This window comes from Oncorhynchus clarkii, chromosome 27 (genome assembly GCF_045791955.1).
Source record: "Oncorhynchus clarkii lewisi isolate Uvic-CL-2024 chromosome 27, UVic_Ocla_1.0, whole genome shotgun sequence".
NCBI lineage: Eukaryota > Metazoa > Chordata > Actinopteri > Salmoniformes > Salmonidae > Oncorhynchus > Oncorhynchus clarkii.
In genome coordinates, this window is record NC_092173.1 from 20,558,904 (window position 1) to 20,574,925 (window position 16,022).

At 42.2% G+C, this 16,022-nt stretch overlaps 1 protein-coding gene across 1 annotated transcript; it reads right to left on the reverse strand.

Moving 5' to 3' along the window:
• Positions 1-1,476: 1,476 nt before the first annotated feature.
• On the reverse strand, positions 1,477-13,759 carry LOC139385981 (multidrug and toxin extrusion protein 1-like). The gene is made up of 17 exons (XM_071131298.1): positions 13,601-13,759; positions 13,133-13,234; positions 12,810-12,878; positions 12,150-12,298; positions 11,854-11,896; positions 9,341-9,385; positions 9,153-9,250; positions 8,967-9,064; positions 6,401-6,514; positions 6,088-6,155; positions 5,744-5,852; positions 5,550-5,625; positions 5,189-5,258; positions 2,343-2,475; positions 1,986-2,080; positions 1,848-1,890; positions 1,477-1,709 (listed from the first exon to the last, which is right to left on the reverse strand). Exons 1-17 carry the CDS (start codon positions 13,757-13,759, stop codon positions 1,477-1,479), a joined length of 1,704 nt encoding a protein of 567 aa, XP_070987399.1.
• Positions 13,760-16,022: the final 2,263 nt, after the last annotated feature.

Below are 16,022 nucleotides of genomic sequence, written 5' to 3' on the forward strand. Positions count from 1 at the left end.
CATAGACATGCTGTGTCAGTGAATCTGTTATATCACCAATTATTACACCTGAAACAGCCTTTTTCTTCAATCTAGAGCCATAGTCATTATGCCTAATTCTGTGTAAAAAAACAAACATTTTTTAAAGTCTATTTTTCTGCCTGGGTTATCTAAGCATACCTCTTTATCTGTTCAGTTGTCATTTGAATTAATGATGCACATTTAGTAATTGCTTGCTTTTCTAAAGTCTAGCAACCTTGCCAGCAGGCATGCCGGCTAAGATACGTAGTTAGACAAGCTACTCTAACTTGATTGATAGCCTGAAATGGCTTGGTAGCTGCACCCTTCGAAAAAAAGGTGTTATCTAGAACTAAAAGGGTTCTTCTGCTGTCTCCATGGGAGAACCCTTTGAAGCTGCCGGTGATGGGCAGAAGGGTATGTTTGTAAATTAATTTCAACAAGCTGTGTAGCCTATTGATTCCTTCTTGAAGTTGGCTTTAGCTAGCCAGCTAGATAGGTTCCCAATCTCCCAACCTCATAACTCAACTCTAAGAAAAATGGGTTCCAAAAGGGTTCTGCGGCTGTCCCCCTTCTACCTGGAACCAAAAAGAGTTCTACCTGGAACCAAAAATGGCAAAAAGGGTTATCCTAGGCAGACAGCCGCACAACCCTAGAGTTGAGTTATGAGGTTGGGAGATTGGGAACCTATCTAGCTGGCTAGCTAAAGCCAACTTCAAGAAGGAATCAATAGTTTGATACAATTAATTTACAAACATACCCTTCTGCCCATCACTGGCAGCTAGAATCAAATCAAATGCTGTGTGTGTCACTCTACACTCTCTCTCTCATCCTCCACTGATGATATTGCGCACACTAGAGTATCTAGCTTCCTGCCTAAGTATATCTTTCCTCTGTGCACCTTGGAAGGAAACACTTACGAGGAAGAATGGGGGGGGGGTATTGGTTCAGTCGGTGTGCCCCCACCGCAAAATACCGCTGACAGATCTTGTTATAAATAATTAGGATAAAACGTTGGCTTAAAAAAGTTAAGTAGTTCATTTACATTTTTTATTATAAGGGGGTATGTGCCTTTGGGCCCCCTATGGGTATGACACCACTGTTTCTGGAATTAATTAATAGAATGGAATACAAACATTTTGGATGGTACAGTGTGAGTCTGTCTTTAATTTTTGGTTTGCACTATATTATTACCATGAGAAAACATTAGGTTTGATTGGTTTGTGTAATCAGCTCAGACAATGTGATACAATTTCATTCAGATGAGAAATGAAAAGACCCAGAATATATAATCCGTTGGCTCCTCACAGACCAACAGTACTGGAACAATTTGGCACCATAGTTTGGCCAGCTCCTATCCAGTCCTATCTTCTCTGCATCATTGCTTAGGTGGTCCTCTGACCACTCTGGTTGAGTGGAGCCATCTCTGGAACCCATCCTCTCTGGAATCCATCCTCTCTGGAACTCACTCTGTGTTCTTCAAGTGAGGTTGGTGAGCAGTAGGTTGATGATGATTCCCAGGGCCAGGATGAAGAGCATGACACACAGAGCCAGGCCCCTCCGCATAACCAGGGCCCTGTGGGCCAGAAGGGCCTCCACCTTGCTAAGGGCTACCCTGTCCCCAACCTCACCGTCAGCCTCAGCCAGGGCATTTCTGTCTGTGTGGCCCTCACAGGGAGCTATATCATTTGATTGGGCCTCTGGGGCCATGTCTGTCACACAGAAACACACCTATTAGACAGAGCATTGATTCTTCCATAAACAAGAATACAATTATACATTTGTAAAGCCATGTAAAGAGTTGAATTGAGTAAAGTGAAGGGTCAATGATTAAACTGAGACTTTCTTACCCATGTCTGTAGAGTTCCCATGTACCTCAGCTCTGATCTGGGCCTGCAAACAACCCAACACATCACCATGAATATCCTCTTCAAGGCATTTACATGAAATGAAATAAAGACTTGACTGTTGTGCCTTTGTTCCCTCACCTCTACAGTGGCTTTCTTCCAGTTCATTCTGGATAGGTAGAGGATGAGGAAGGAGGACTGTAGGAACACACAGGTAAACAGACCGGTCCACAGGCCTGGGGGTGGAGACAAAGCATAACGGTGACAGTCTAAGTGAAGACACCTGAAGGAAGCAGTAGGGAGATTGGCACCAGTTTGTCTTTGCTTTAGCCAACTTGTCACCTTGCCACACAAACCAACAATGTAATGTTGTTAAATTACGAAACAGTCAGGCGCCCAGGTGGAATACGGGAGCAATCAAAAGACTGAAAAAGGAATGAAATATTACTCCATAAATTCAAAGGACAAAATGTGAAACACATTTATAGATGTTCTTACCCATGATTCCAAGTTTGGCAGCAAACATCAGGGACACTCCAACAGGAAAGCCAACCCCATAGTAACCCAGGACGTTGCATATCGCCCCAACCTTCTGCTTACCTGCACCCCTTATAATACTACCTGAGGCAGCCTGGGGAACCAGGAGAAACAGAGACCCAGTTACTGTTGTACTACAAACATACAGTGCCTTCGGAAAGTATTCAGTCCCCTTGATGTTACAGCCTTATTTTAAAATATATCAAATAAAATCCACATCAAGCTACATATAAAACCATATAATCACAAAGCGAAAAACATATTTTTTTGACATTTTTGCAAATAAAAAACAGAAATACCTTATTTACACAAGTATTCAGACCCTTTGCTATGAGACTCGAAATTGAGCTCAGGTGCATCCTGTTCCCATTGATCATCCTTGAGATGTTTTGATTGGCGTCTGTCTACCTGTGGTAAATTAAATTGAATGGGCCTGATTCGAAAAGACACACACCTGTCTATGTAAAGGTCCCACAGTTGACAGTGTACGTCAAAGCAAAAACCAAGCCATGATGTCAAAGGAATTGTCCTTAGAGATCTGAGACAGGATTGTGTTGAGGCACAGATCTGGGGAAGGGTACCAAAACATTTCTGCAGCATTGAAGTTCCCCAAGAACACAGTGGCCTCCATCATTCTTAAATGTGAGAAGGACCTCCAAGACTCTTCCTAGAGCTGGCTGCCCAGCCAAACTGAACAATCGGGGGAGAAGAGCCTTGGTCAGGGAGGTGACCAATTGTTTTATATTTTTTAAATGTAACCTTTATTTAACCAGGAAAAACTCATTGAGACCCAGAGTCTCTTTTTCAAAGGAGACCTGTCCAAGAAGGCAGCAACAATCAATACATTACAGAATTAAAACATAGAACAATACAATACAGCAACATGATCCAACCTAAAAAAAAAGCATTTACACTCCTCTCTAAGAGTCTCCCTTCAATATTTTAAATTCATTCAGTGGCACTAACATATCTAGATGAAGCATGGATTGTAGATTATTCCATGTATATAGACTTTTTTTCTATTGTCTTATTGACTGTATGTTTTGTTTATTCCATGTGTAACTCTGTGTTGTTGTTTGTGTCGCACTGCTTTGCTTTATCTTGGCCAGGTCGCAGTTGTAAATGAGAACTTGATCTCAACTAGTCTACCTGGTTAAATAAAAAAATGTGTCTGGTGCACAAGAAGAGAAGGCAGTATTGCCTAATACTGTGAAAGTCCTGGGGACTTTAAGTAGCAACCACCTAGCAGATCGGGTATGGTAACTGCTGGTGGTGAAGGAGACCAGACTACAGATGTAAAGAGGTAGTTTACCCCTTTAATGGTCACTCTGACAGAGCTCCAGAGATGGGAGAACTTTCAAGAAGGCCCACCATATCTGCACCACTCCACCAATCAGGCCTTTGTGGTAGACGGAAGCAACTCCTCAGTAAAAGGAACATACCAGCCCGCTTGGAGTTTGCCAAAAGGCTCCTAAAGGGCTCTGACCATGAGAAACAAGATTCTCTGGTCTGATGAAACCAAGATTGAACACTTTTTTTTACCACCTTTTCTCGTGGTATCCAATTGTTAGTAGTTACTACTATCTTGTCTCATCGCTACAACTCCCGTGCGGGCTCGGGAGAGACGAAGGTCGAAAGCCATGCGTCCTCCGAAACACAACCAAGCCGCACTGCTTCTTAACACAGCGCGCATCCAACCCGGAAGCCAGCCGCACCAATGTGTCGGAGGAAACACAGTGCACCTGGCGACCTGGTTAGCGTGCCCTGCGCCCGGCCACAGGAGTCGGCCACAGGAGTCGCTAGTGTGTGATGAGACAAGGATATCAAACCCTCCCTAACCTGGATGACGCTAGGCCAATTGTGCGTCGCCCCACGGACCTCCCGGTCGCGGCCGGCTGCGACAGAGCCTGGGCGCGAACCCAGAGTCTCTGGTGGCACAGCTAGCACTGCAACGCAGCCACCCGGGATGCCCAAGATTGAACACTTTGGCCTGAATGCCAAGCATCATGTCTGGATAAAACCTGGCACTATCTCTAAGATGAAGCATGGTGGTGGCAGAAGCATGCTGTGGGGATGGTTTTTAGTGGCAGGGACTGGGAGACTAGTCAGGATTGAGGGAAAGATGAACAGAGCAAATTACAGAGAGATCCTTAATGAAAACCTCCTCCAGAGTGCTCAGGACCTCAAACTGGGTGAGGTTCATCTTCAACAGGACAATGACCTTAAGCACACAGCCAAGACAATGCAAGTCTCTGAATGCCCTTGAGTGGCCCAGCCAGAGCCCAGACTTGAACCCAATCGAACATCTCTTGAGAGACCTGAAAATAGCTGTGCAGTGACGCTCCTCATCCAACCTGACAGAGCTTGAGAGGATCTGCAGAGAAGAATGGGAGAAACTCCCCAAATACAGTTGTGCCAAGCTTGTAGCATCATACCCAAGAAGACTCAAGCCTGTAATCGCTGCCAAAAGGTGCTTCAACAAAGTACTGAGTAAAGGGTCTGAATATTTATGTATATATATATATATATATATATACAGTATATATATATTTTTTTATACATTTGTGAAAAAAATGTAATCCTGGTTTTGCTCTGTCATTATGGGGTATTGTGTATAGAGTGATGAGGGAGGAAATAATGTAATACATTTTAGAATAAGGCTGTAATGTAACAAATGTGGAAGAAGTCTTTCCTTAATGCACTGTACCTGTTATAATAGTACCTTTGATATTATAAAGAGTGGATCTGTAATGTGATGAGTAAAGGGAGCTATAAGTTGTGATACAGTAGCAGCATTGACTCCTTACCGATATTGCATCTAACAGAAGAAAAGGGGCGTAGAAAGCCATAACTTGAGCAACCCTCTCTCTGATCTGCCTGTTGGTAGAAATTCAAGGGGGAAGAAATACATTCAGTTATGTAAATCAATGACAGAGACATCTCACCCTAGTTAAAGTGTGAAGGAATATGTAAGCAAAGTTCATGACTGTGTACTTCTGCTATGTCATAAAAAAAGGTCATCAATGTTCACGCTCATACACAGATACATTACAACACACCAGGGTTGTATTAAAACACAACAAACTGCAGTCATGGCGATGAACAACAGTTCCCAAAGCCACAGAAGCAAATTTGTAGTGGTAAATTACCACAGACTACATTACTCACTCATCATATGTAAAGACATAGGAGATTTTGTCCTTCAGTATCCCAACAAGAACCGACAAGCACACAGAAACTGACCCTGGACAGAGACAAAAGGTCATACATTTCTTCAGTGAAACGTATCATTTAATTATCGTATTAATGCTTTATTTTCTCTTGTCAATCTTTGAAATATTATTTGAGGTCTACACACGTACCAGCACAGAACATGGCCAGCTTGGCAGACAGCTTGGCCTGCTCTGTATCTCCAGCCCCCAGAGAATTGCCCACCCTCACACTGCCTGCCACACTGAACCCTAGAGGGAACTGACAACACAGACACACACGCACGCACGCACGCACGCGCACACACACACACACACACACACACACACACACACACACACACACACACACACACACACACACACACACACACACACACACACACACACACACACACACACAGATGGCTCACTCTCTATGTGACTAGTGTAAAATATGGTATGATGGATGAACATTTGCCAAAAAAAATTTAAAAAGGTCTTAACTATATATTTACCATGTAGCAAATGTTTGCCAGTTCGTAGACGACTGATTGTGCTCCAAGCTCCACCTCACTTATCAGACCTGCCATTGAGAGGTAGTGAGACAGGATATCAAACCAAAGCAGAAACACTGTAACATCTAAACAGTGTGTAATGTGTAGAAATACCCACAAGCAAACAGTAAAATCTAGAACACCATTTCACATAAAACAAATAACAATAGAGAGACATTCAATGACATTCATAGACTTCAATGCAAAACAACCAGATAGCTAAATAACAAAAAAACCAGACGCCAAATAGACCTGCTTCCATCTGTTGCCGTACCTGCTAGAAAACCTCCAATCTCATAGGTCCACCACTCCACACACAGCATGATCATGCTAGGAATGGCCAGGTGGACATATGTGTCCCAGTCTTCCAGGCACTCCCAAGACCAGCCTACAAGGATAACAAGGCTCAGACACTGGGAACCTCACTGAAAGGTTAATGCTCATGTTCTCACAGAAGGTGTTTGGGTCTGAACCAAAACCATGCTGTGTTAATGCATTAGGAAGCCAAAAACAGCACACTTGGTTTGACATTGCACTGCTGTCCCTCAATAAATGCATATTACAGTTCTTTCCAACTGCTTACACACAAAATCCTTTCATGTCACACGATTTTTGAAACCTCTCACTCAAAGTGCAAAACTATACACTAAATATCTAAAACCATAAGCTATTTCTCAGCCTTTGACTCAGTTGTCAATTGCATAAAACACTTTTTTCAAAACACTACACACAATTCTCTACCTAAAAGACAAAAATCTAACAGGAAGTGACTTGCTTTCCTTTTCCAAACACAACCAATCAAAATGCTATACTTACTCACCAGGTCACACACACATACATGTGCAAACACTAATAGCTTAACTGATCACTAACCAATCACTGCTTTACTGTAGTATAGGCCTATAAATAGGTCAAAGGTCAGATTACCTGTTTTGAACAATGGATGCCAACAATGGACAGAGAGCAAGAGGAGTAGGAGGGAGAGGAAGAGGAAGAAGAGGACTAGGGCAAAGAAGAGAAGGAAGGAGAGCCATCTCTGATGAGATTAGGGCAACACTTGTTGATCATTTGATCAACCACAGTTTGACCAACTTGAGTCGATTTACAGTGGTGTCCATAATTTGAACCTTCAGAAATGAGAACAGGTATGCAACTATCTAATGACTATTTTAGCATTACAGTAATGTACTGTAAAATACGTATGACTGCATAGTATTGCATAAACATTTGTAACTCTAAGCCATCCATTTACTGCACTGCATTGAATGAATGAGGTTGGTTATCATGCTGTACTACATTTTTTTGTACATTGTTTACAGTTCCTATGCTGAACACATACTGTGTTTGAATTCTGTACAGAGTGGAAAGGCAAAGACATCATGGAGAACGAGGACGCTTGTTTACAGATGTACAAGAGACTGCAATTATAAATATGGTTTTGGCCAACAATGCAATTAGGATTCAAGAGATAAGAGAGCATATCTTGAATAATGACACCATATTTAAGAACTTCAATGCTGTAAGCCTGTCGACCATACAACGCATCCTCCAACGGCACAGAGTGACGATGAAACAACTTTACAAGGTGCCATTTGAGAGAAACTCTGACAGAGTCAAGAATATGCGACATGACTTTGTAGAGGTATGTTTGCAACACTACTTCCAGTACTTCAGACCATATTTAGTCATCTGTATATCCCTTTGTCTGTTACAGAGAGTATTGGAGCTGGATGCCCATGTAATTCGCCATGAATATATTTATGTGGATGAGGTTGGCTTCAACCTCACCAAAACCAGGCGCCGCAGAAGAAATGTAATAGGACAGAGGGCAATTACCAATGTCTCTGAACAGCATGGGGGTAATATAACTATGTGTGCTGCCATCACTCAAAACGGGGTCCTCCATCACAATGCCACATTGGGTCCATACAACACTGACCATATGCTCACTTTTCTGGATGCAATTTGCACAATGCTTGTCCCTGATCCAGATCAGGAGCCTGCTAGATTTGTGGTTTTATGGGACAATGTTAGTTTTCACCGGGCTGTTCTGGTCCAAAACTGGTTTGCCACCCATCCACAATTTGTAGTTTTGTACCTACCCCCATACTCACCTTTTCTAAATCCCATAGAGGAATTATTCTCAGCCTGGCGCTGGAAAGTGTATGATCGCCAACCCTATGCCCACATGCCGCTTCTCCAGGTAATGGCGGACGCATGTGGGGACATAGAGGTTGCCTCTGTCCAAGGTTGGATACGCCATGCTAGGAGATACTTCCCTCGATTTTTGGCAAGAAAAAACGTATCTTGTGATGTAGCCAGACCCAGGCCGGAGAAGAGATGGAGCGTAGCTTAGCACCCCCCCCCCCCTCTGTTTCTACATTGCATTGGTGTTTACAGTGTACTTGTTACCCCTCTCAGCCGATTACTTTCACTGTAGAACATTGTATTGAAATGTAGATATAAGCCTATGAAAGACCAAAGAGCTTTAGATTTAGAACAACAGTGTTTACATGGTATATCCAAAAATGTAGTATTATGAAAGCAGTGTTTGCCATTTGATGCAAATGCTTCATTCTGACATGTGTTCATGTCATTTTGAATGCAGTGTTACATTTTGAAGGAGATGTGAGGCATTTTGCATTTTATGTGTGCAGTTTTGGGAATTGTGTGTAGAGTTTTGAATTTTTTTTACAGTTTTGAAATCGTGTGTAAGCAGTTGGAAAAAACTGTAATAAATGCATATTATGCATCACTTTGTATGGGGTCCATTCAAGTCACAGACAGTTCAAAGAGTTTGTGAATTTGGTGGTATATACTTTAGTGTAATCATGTCTCACCTGCCCAGGTGGCCTTGTGTAGTCCCTTCCATATGATGTAGGTATAGAGCATAACAGCAAGAGAGAGCTGAGAGATGGTGTTGGCCCAAGCAGACCCACTGTCACCCGAAAACAATCCACAACATACATTACATCCTATAGCCCTCAATGCATAATGAATAATCACTGTTTGGGGATGACACTCACGCTACACCCAGGCCCAGAACATAGAGGAAGATGTAGTTGATGAGGGCATTCAGTAGGTTAGCCACCACACCTGTGATGACCTGCGGCCATATGATTCCCTGAAGGACAATAAAGTCTCATTCAGATCAAATGGTCAGGTGATTATTCTCTTTGCAGGCCAACTGACTGAGGTCTAGGTTAGCTCTAACCTGATTCTGTAGATATCTGGCCTCCAGCTGGTAAATAAAAGTGGCCTGTTAAAAAATGTATGATGAACATGTTTCAGTAAGTTATTGACATGATAAATTCATCTTAATTGCAGTGGTGGAAAAAGTATCCAATTGTCATACTGAGTAAAAGTAAAGATACCTTAATAGAAAATTACTCAAGTAAAAGTGAAAGTCACCCAGTAAAATATTACTTGAGTAAAAGTCTAAAAGTATTTATTTTTAAATATACTTCAGTATCAAAAGTAAATAAATATTTTGAAATAGATTATATTACGCAAACCAGAAGGCACAATATGTTTGGTTTATGTAATTTACAGATTTTATTTTTTTATTTTTTTTATTTAACCTTTATTTAACCAGGCAGGCAAGTTGAGAACAAGTTCTCATTTACAATTGCGACCTGGCCAAGATAAAGCAAAGCAGTTCGACACATACAACAACACAGAGTTACACATGGAGTAAAACAAACATACAGTCAATAATACAGTAGAAAAATAAGTCTATATACAATGTGAGCAAGTGAGGTGAGATAAGGGAGGTAAAGGCAAAAAAAGGACATGGTGGTGAAGTAAATACAATATAGCAAGTAAAACACTGGAATGGTAGATTTGTAGTGGAAGAATGTGCAAAGTAGAAATAGAAATAATGGGGTGCAAAGAAGCTAAATAAATAAATACAGTAGGGGAAGAGGTAGTTGTTTGGGCTAAATTATAGATGGGCTATGTACAGGTGCAGTAATCTGTGAGCTGCTCTGACAGCTGGTGCTTAAAGCTAGTGAGGGAGATAAGTGTTTCCAGTTTCAGAGATTTTTGAAGTTCGTTCCAGTCATTGGCAGCAGAGAACTGGAAGGAGCGGTTTTGGGTGTGACCAGAGAGATATACCTGCTGGAGCGCGTGCTACAGGTGGGTGCTGCTATGGTGACCAGCGAGCTGAGATAAGGGGGGACTTTACCTAGCAGGGTCTTGTAGATGACCTGGAGGCAGTGGGTTTGGCGACGAGTATGAAGCGAGGGCCAGCCAACGAGAGCGTACAGGTCTCAATGGTGGGTAGTATATGGGGCTTTGGTGACAAAACGGATGGCACTGTGATAAACCGCATCCAATTTATTTGTAAATGACATCGCCGAAGTCGAGGATCGGTAGGATGGTCAGTTTTACGAGGGTATGTTTGGCAGCATGAATGAAGGATGCTTTCTTGCGAAATAGGAAGCCAATTCTAGATTTAACTTTGGATTGGAGATGTTTGATGTGAGTCTGGAAGGAGAGTTTACAGTCTAACCAGACACCTAGGTATTCTAAGTCAGAACCGTCCAGAGTAGTAATGCTGGACGGGTGGGCAGGTGCAGGCAGCGATCGGTTGAAAAGCATGCATTTAGTTTTACTTGTATTTAAGAGCAGTTGGAGGCTACGGAAGGAGAGTTGTATGGCATTAAAGCTCGTCTGGAGGGTTTGTTAACACAGTGTCCAAAGAAGGGCCAGAAGTATACAGAATGGTGTCGTCTGCGAATAGGTGGATCAGAGACTCACCAGCAGCAAGAGCGACATCATTGATGTATACAGAGAAGAGAGTCGGCCCAAGAATGGAACCCTGTGGCACCCCCATAGAGACTTCCAGAGGCCCGGACAACAGGCCCTCCGATTTGACATACTGAACTCTATCAGAGAAGTAGTTGGTAAACCAGGTGAGGCAATCATTTGAGAAACCAAGGCTATCGAGTCTGCCCGATGAGGATGTGGTGATTGACAGAGTCGAAAGCCTTGGCCAGGTCAATGAATATGGCTGCACAGTATTGTTTCTTATCGATGGCGGTTAAGATATCGTTTAGGACCTTGAGCGTGGCTGAGGTGCACCCATGACCAGCTCTGAAACCAGATTGCATAGCGGAGAAGGTGCGGTGGGATTCGAAATGGTCGGTAATCTGTTTGTTGACTTGGCTTTCGAAGACTTTGGAAAGGCAGGGTAGGATAGATATAGGTCTGTAGCAGTTTGGGTCTAGAGTGTCTCCCCCTTTGAAGAGGGGGATGACCGCAGCTGCTTTGAATCTTTGGGAATCTCAGACGACACGAAAGAGAGGTTGAACAGGCTAGTAATAGGGGTTGCAGCATTTTCGGCAGATAGTTTTAGAAAGAAAGTGTCCAGATTACCGGGGGCACACTCCAACACTAAGAAATGATTTACAAATTAAGCATTTGTGTTTCGCGATTCTGCCAGAAGGGATGACCAGGGATGTTCTCTTGATAAGTACGTGAATTTGACCATTTTCCTGACCTGCTAAGCCTTAGTGTAACGAGTACTTTTTTGTGTCAGGGAAAATGTATGGAGTAAAAAGTACATTATTTTCTTTAGGAAGTAAAAGTTGTCAAAAATAGTAATAGTAAAGTAACGTACAGATACCCCAAAAACTACTTAAGTAGTACTTTAAAGTATTTTTATTTTACACTACTGCTTAATCGACTGTGTTCACGTGTGTCTGGGTAGATAGATGTACTCACTGGGAGTGCTGGCATAAAAATCTTCACATAGATCTGAGACAACCTAAAGTGACATAAGAGAGCTCTATCAGAATGATCCAAAACAGTAATCACATTCTACAAACCAATCTCTACATGTCACTTGTGAATCACAGAAAACAGACACATTCACAGACATAGCCTGTGTCCCAAATATCATTCTAATCCCTATGGGCCCTGAGTCAAAAGTACCGCACTATGTAAGGAATAGGGTGCCATTTTAGATGTCTATTAGATCTGGGGTAACTGTGTGCAGTGACTGGAAGAGTCTGACCTACCTGGCGACCTCTGGGCTCTGTTTGACAGCCAGGAGGATGGGTTCTGTGTTGATGAGAATAGCCCAGCATGGAAAACAGGCCAGAAGTTGAATGAGGATGGCTCTCTGTAGAATGACCCCAACTTTCAGGAGGTTGCGGCTCCCAAAGGTCTGCAGGGAGAAATAATCAAGTTCATCTTTGAGTGGAATGGCAGGATACTGTAGCTATGGTCCAGGGTGCTACATCAATCAATCAAATGTATTTATAAAGCCCTTTTACATCAGTCAATGTCACAAAGTGCTGTACGGAAACCCAGCCTAAAACCGCAAACAGGAAGCAATGCAGATGTAGAAGCAAGTTGGCTAGGAAAAACTACCTAGAAAGGCAGGAACCTAGGAAGAAACCTAGAGAGGAACCAGGCTCTGAGGGGTGGCCAGTCCTCTTCTGGCTGTGCCGGGTGGAGATTATAACAGTACATGGCCAAGATGTTCAAACATTCATAGATGACCAACAGGGTCAAATAATAATCCCAGTGGTGATTACGTGCAGTTTACTGATATTGAGCAATAACAAGCTGTGTAGGACCCCCTGGACCAGAGCTATGACGACGATGCTATTGGTAACATTTTTGGGACAGTGGTCTGTGTTAGGAGGAGGAAACAGACCAGGTTTCATACCTACCTGAGATATGAGTGTGTCACACGCTGATGATAAACCAGACCCAATGGAGATACCTGTAACATTAATCACCTGGAAGACCAGAACAGAGATTTTGAGACATTTTGAAATTGGTTGAAACTGTAAATTTCATAGTGTGCTGTAATTTCAACAGTTATGCAATATTACCACAGCTAGGTACCAGTATGTTTGTGCCATCATGTTTGGCATGACACGAAGTGGCAGAAGTCACATTATGGCACAAACATACTGGTACCCAGTATAATATTACCCACAATTGTTGTAGTAAAAAAGTGATATAAACTCATAAGTCAATCAATACTTACAGCTATGGCGAGAGCCACCCCTGCCAGTTCTGTCTTCCCCAAATGGCCACAGAAAACTGTACTGACGAAACTCACTAAAAAGACCATGAGCTGAGCCATAACCTGGTGCCGATACAACCACAACATTTGATAAATCAGTTGATGTAGTTGTGTATACTATCAGGAATCTGTGTAGTGAATAGGCCTAGCACTGAAGTGTTATACATGCATCAAATGTATGGTTTGAGGTCATTCAAAGTAATTCAGGTTAAACAGGCAAGGTGATAGATGAAGCGATGAAAAAACATCTATAGTGTGCCAGATGCCAGTAATCTATAATTAGCCAGTGTGCCAATGACCTTTAAGTGAATTCAATATTATATAAGAAACACTGCTAAATAACAATAATAATTTAATCTAGAAATGTACGGTTTCATATAACTCTGAATTAATTGTGGACACGTAAAATGTAATAAAGATGTTTCTTACCACAGGCCCAGCCAATGTTGATAATTCAATCATTTCTTTTTTGAAGTCAACAGGAATCAACCTGCGAATACATCTCAAACAGTTCCCAAATATTGTCAATGAATATGAAGAGCTTTCATTCCCATTCGTCCTACTCTCCACATTTACATTAGTATCCATTTCTAAAGACTGTCACTCAGAAAAGTCTGTATGGTCAAGTAAGAACAAGGTGGTATTCTAGCTACCAGCTGCCAGAGTGAGACTTCCGATCTGATGACGGACTATGTCACTTCCTATCTCTGATTTAGCTGTACACAAGCAATCTCAACTAGCATTGTTAAACATGACTGCCAATCCACTGATGGACAAAGTTCACAGTCTTTTGTCAATTCTGCACCAGATGATGGAGCTCTTTCCTTATGAACTCTACAGGCCGTGTTCTCTGAGGCCGTTTTCTCAGTAGCTGATAAATGACTGAGCAGACTGGCACATCTACTAATAATGAGTAGTCATTTAAGATGATTTGTAGATCAGTAAGTATTTTGTCACCGACTGCAATGTAGTCGATTTCAAACACGACTAGGCACTTTTAACAATGACATTTACAAAGGTCTAAAGCTGTAAAAGCCTCTGAAAGAAAGTCGATGGTAGGTGACAGTCCCATCAGTTGAAAGATCAAACAGAGGGGCACTAGAGGGATGACACTTCCTCTGGCTACCTTACTGTATACTCAGAGTATGGCCCAGTGAACACAGTAGTGTAGATAATAGTGTTTGTCTAAAAGTAACACAAGACCTGGCAGCCTAATGGACCTCTAAGACAATTTCAAATATGCTTAAAACACACTTAAACTATGAGCAATATAGGCCTACCGACACATTGGTGCGGCTGGCTTCCGGGTTGGATGGCGCTGTGTTAAAGAAGCAGTGCGGCTTGGTTGGGTTGTGTATCAGAGGACGCATGACTTTCAACCTTCGTCTCTCCCGAGCCCGTATGGGAGTTGTAGCGATGAGACAAGATAGTAGCTACTAAACAATTGGATACCACGAAATTGGGGAGAAAAGGGTGTAAAAAAATAAATAAAAAAACTATGAGCAATATCTATCATACAAAAAAAAGGTGCTATCTACAACGAAAACAGGTTCTTCGACTGTCCCCATCGGAGAATCCTTTGAAGAGCCTCTTTTGGTTCCAAGATGAACCCCTTTGGTTCGAGGTAGAAACCTTTTGGTTTCCTTATAGGACCATTTCCTTGTAGGACCATACATGGACCCCAAAAGAGTTTTACCTGGAACCAAAATGGGTTCTACCTGGAACCAAAAAGGGTTCTTCTACGGGACAGCTACAGAACCTTTATGGAACCCTTTTTTCTAAGAGTGTATACTGTAGGCCTACATTTTGTTTGAAACTATGCGTACCACAGTGGAGGCTCCTCAGAGGAGGAAGGGGATAAAAATTGTGAAACATTAAAAAAGTTATCCTTTTTAGATAAAACTGTACTAAATATATTCACATCACCAAATAATTGATTAAACCACTGGAATGGAGGTCTACAGTAGCCTCAACTGCACTCTGTAGAGTAGCACCATGGTGTAGCCGGTGGACAGCTAGCTTCTGTCCTCCTCTGGGTACGTTGACTTCAATACAAAATCTAGGAGGCTCGTGGTTCTCACCCGCTTCCATAGACTTACACAGTAATTATGACAACTTCCAGAGGACGTCCTCCAACCTATCAGAGCTCTTGCAACATTCTCTGATCACAGGATCAGAGAATGATCCTAGTACTGAAAGCATAAGTTACAACTAGCTAGCACTGCCGTGCCTAACACATGGTGAGTAGTTGACTAAAAGAGAGAGAAAGACAACATTTTAATAGTTTTGAACAAAGTAATTTCTTCAAAAATGAAGAAGCAAGAGAAAAAGAGAGAGGAGGAGAGATTTTGATATATTTTGTTGTGTCGTTTTTCACTTTCACTTACTTAGCTAGTGAATGTAGCTAGCTAGTTTAGCATATTCAAAACCCCGCCTCAAACAGAGAGGGATGCTATGTTAGCTAACTGTCTATAGCTATCCAACACTGGAACTCTTCCAAGTCAAGGTAGGCTTTTGGTTTTATTAATTTATTGTCACCAGGACCTGCAGGTGTAACTGCTAAACTGCTTGCTGCTGACTGTACACTGTACTGCATGATTGTAGCGGGTTTACTAACATGTTAGTTGTAGTAGCTATGTTGACTATAAAGTTATTGTGGTGACAACAATGCAGGCTGTGTGTAGCGGTTAGCGGTTATGATATGGTTTGGCTTGGAAATGTTTTTTTGCCTGGTAACAGAAAGCTGATGTGTTGTGCACTGAAGTCCACAAGCGAAGGGAAAAGGTGAGAGGAGAGTGTGTGAACTGTGTTTGCGTGTGATCAGGGGTGTATTCATTCCACTAATTATTTT

What these genes read in the sequence shown, in the direction of transcription:
- LOC139385981 (XM_071131298.1), bottom strand. Translation starts at nt 13,759, where the DNA reads ATGGATACTAATGTAAATGTGGAGAGTAGGACGAATGGGAATGAAAGC. An exon ending in CAGAGCCCAGAGGTCGCCAG is followed by an intron (nt 11,897 to 12,149) that starts GTAGGTCAGACT and finishes ATGTCACTTTAG; the next exon opens with GTTGTCTCAGATCTATGTGA. An exon ending in GTTCTGGGCCTGGGTGTAGC is followed by an intron (nt 9,065 to 9,152) that starts GTGAGTGTCATC and finishes TTCGGGTGACAG; the next exon opens with TGGGTCTGCTTGGGCCAACA.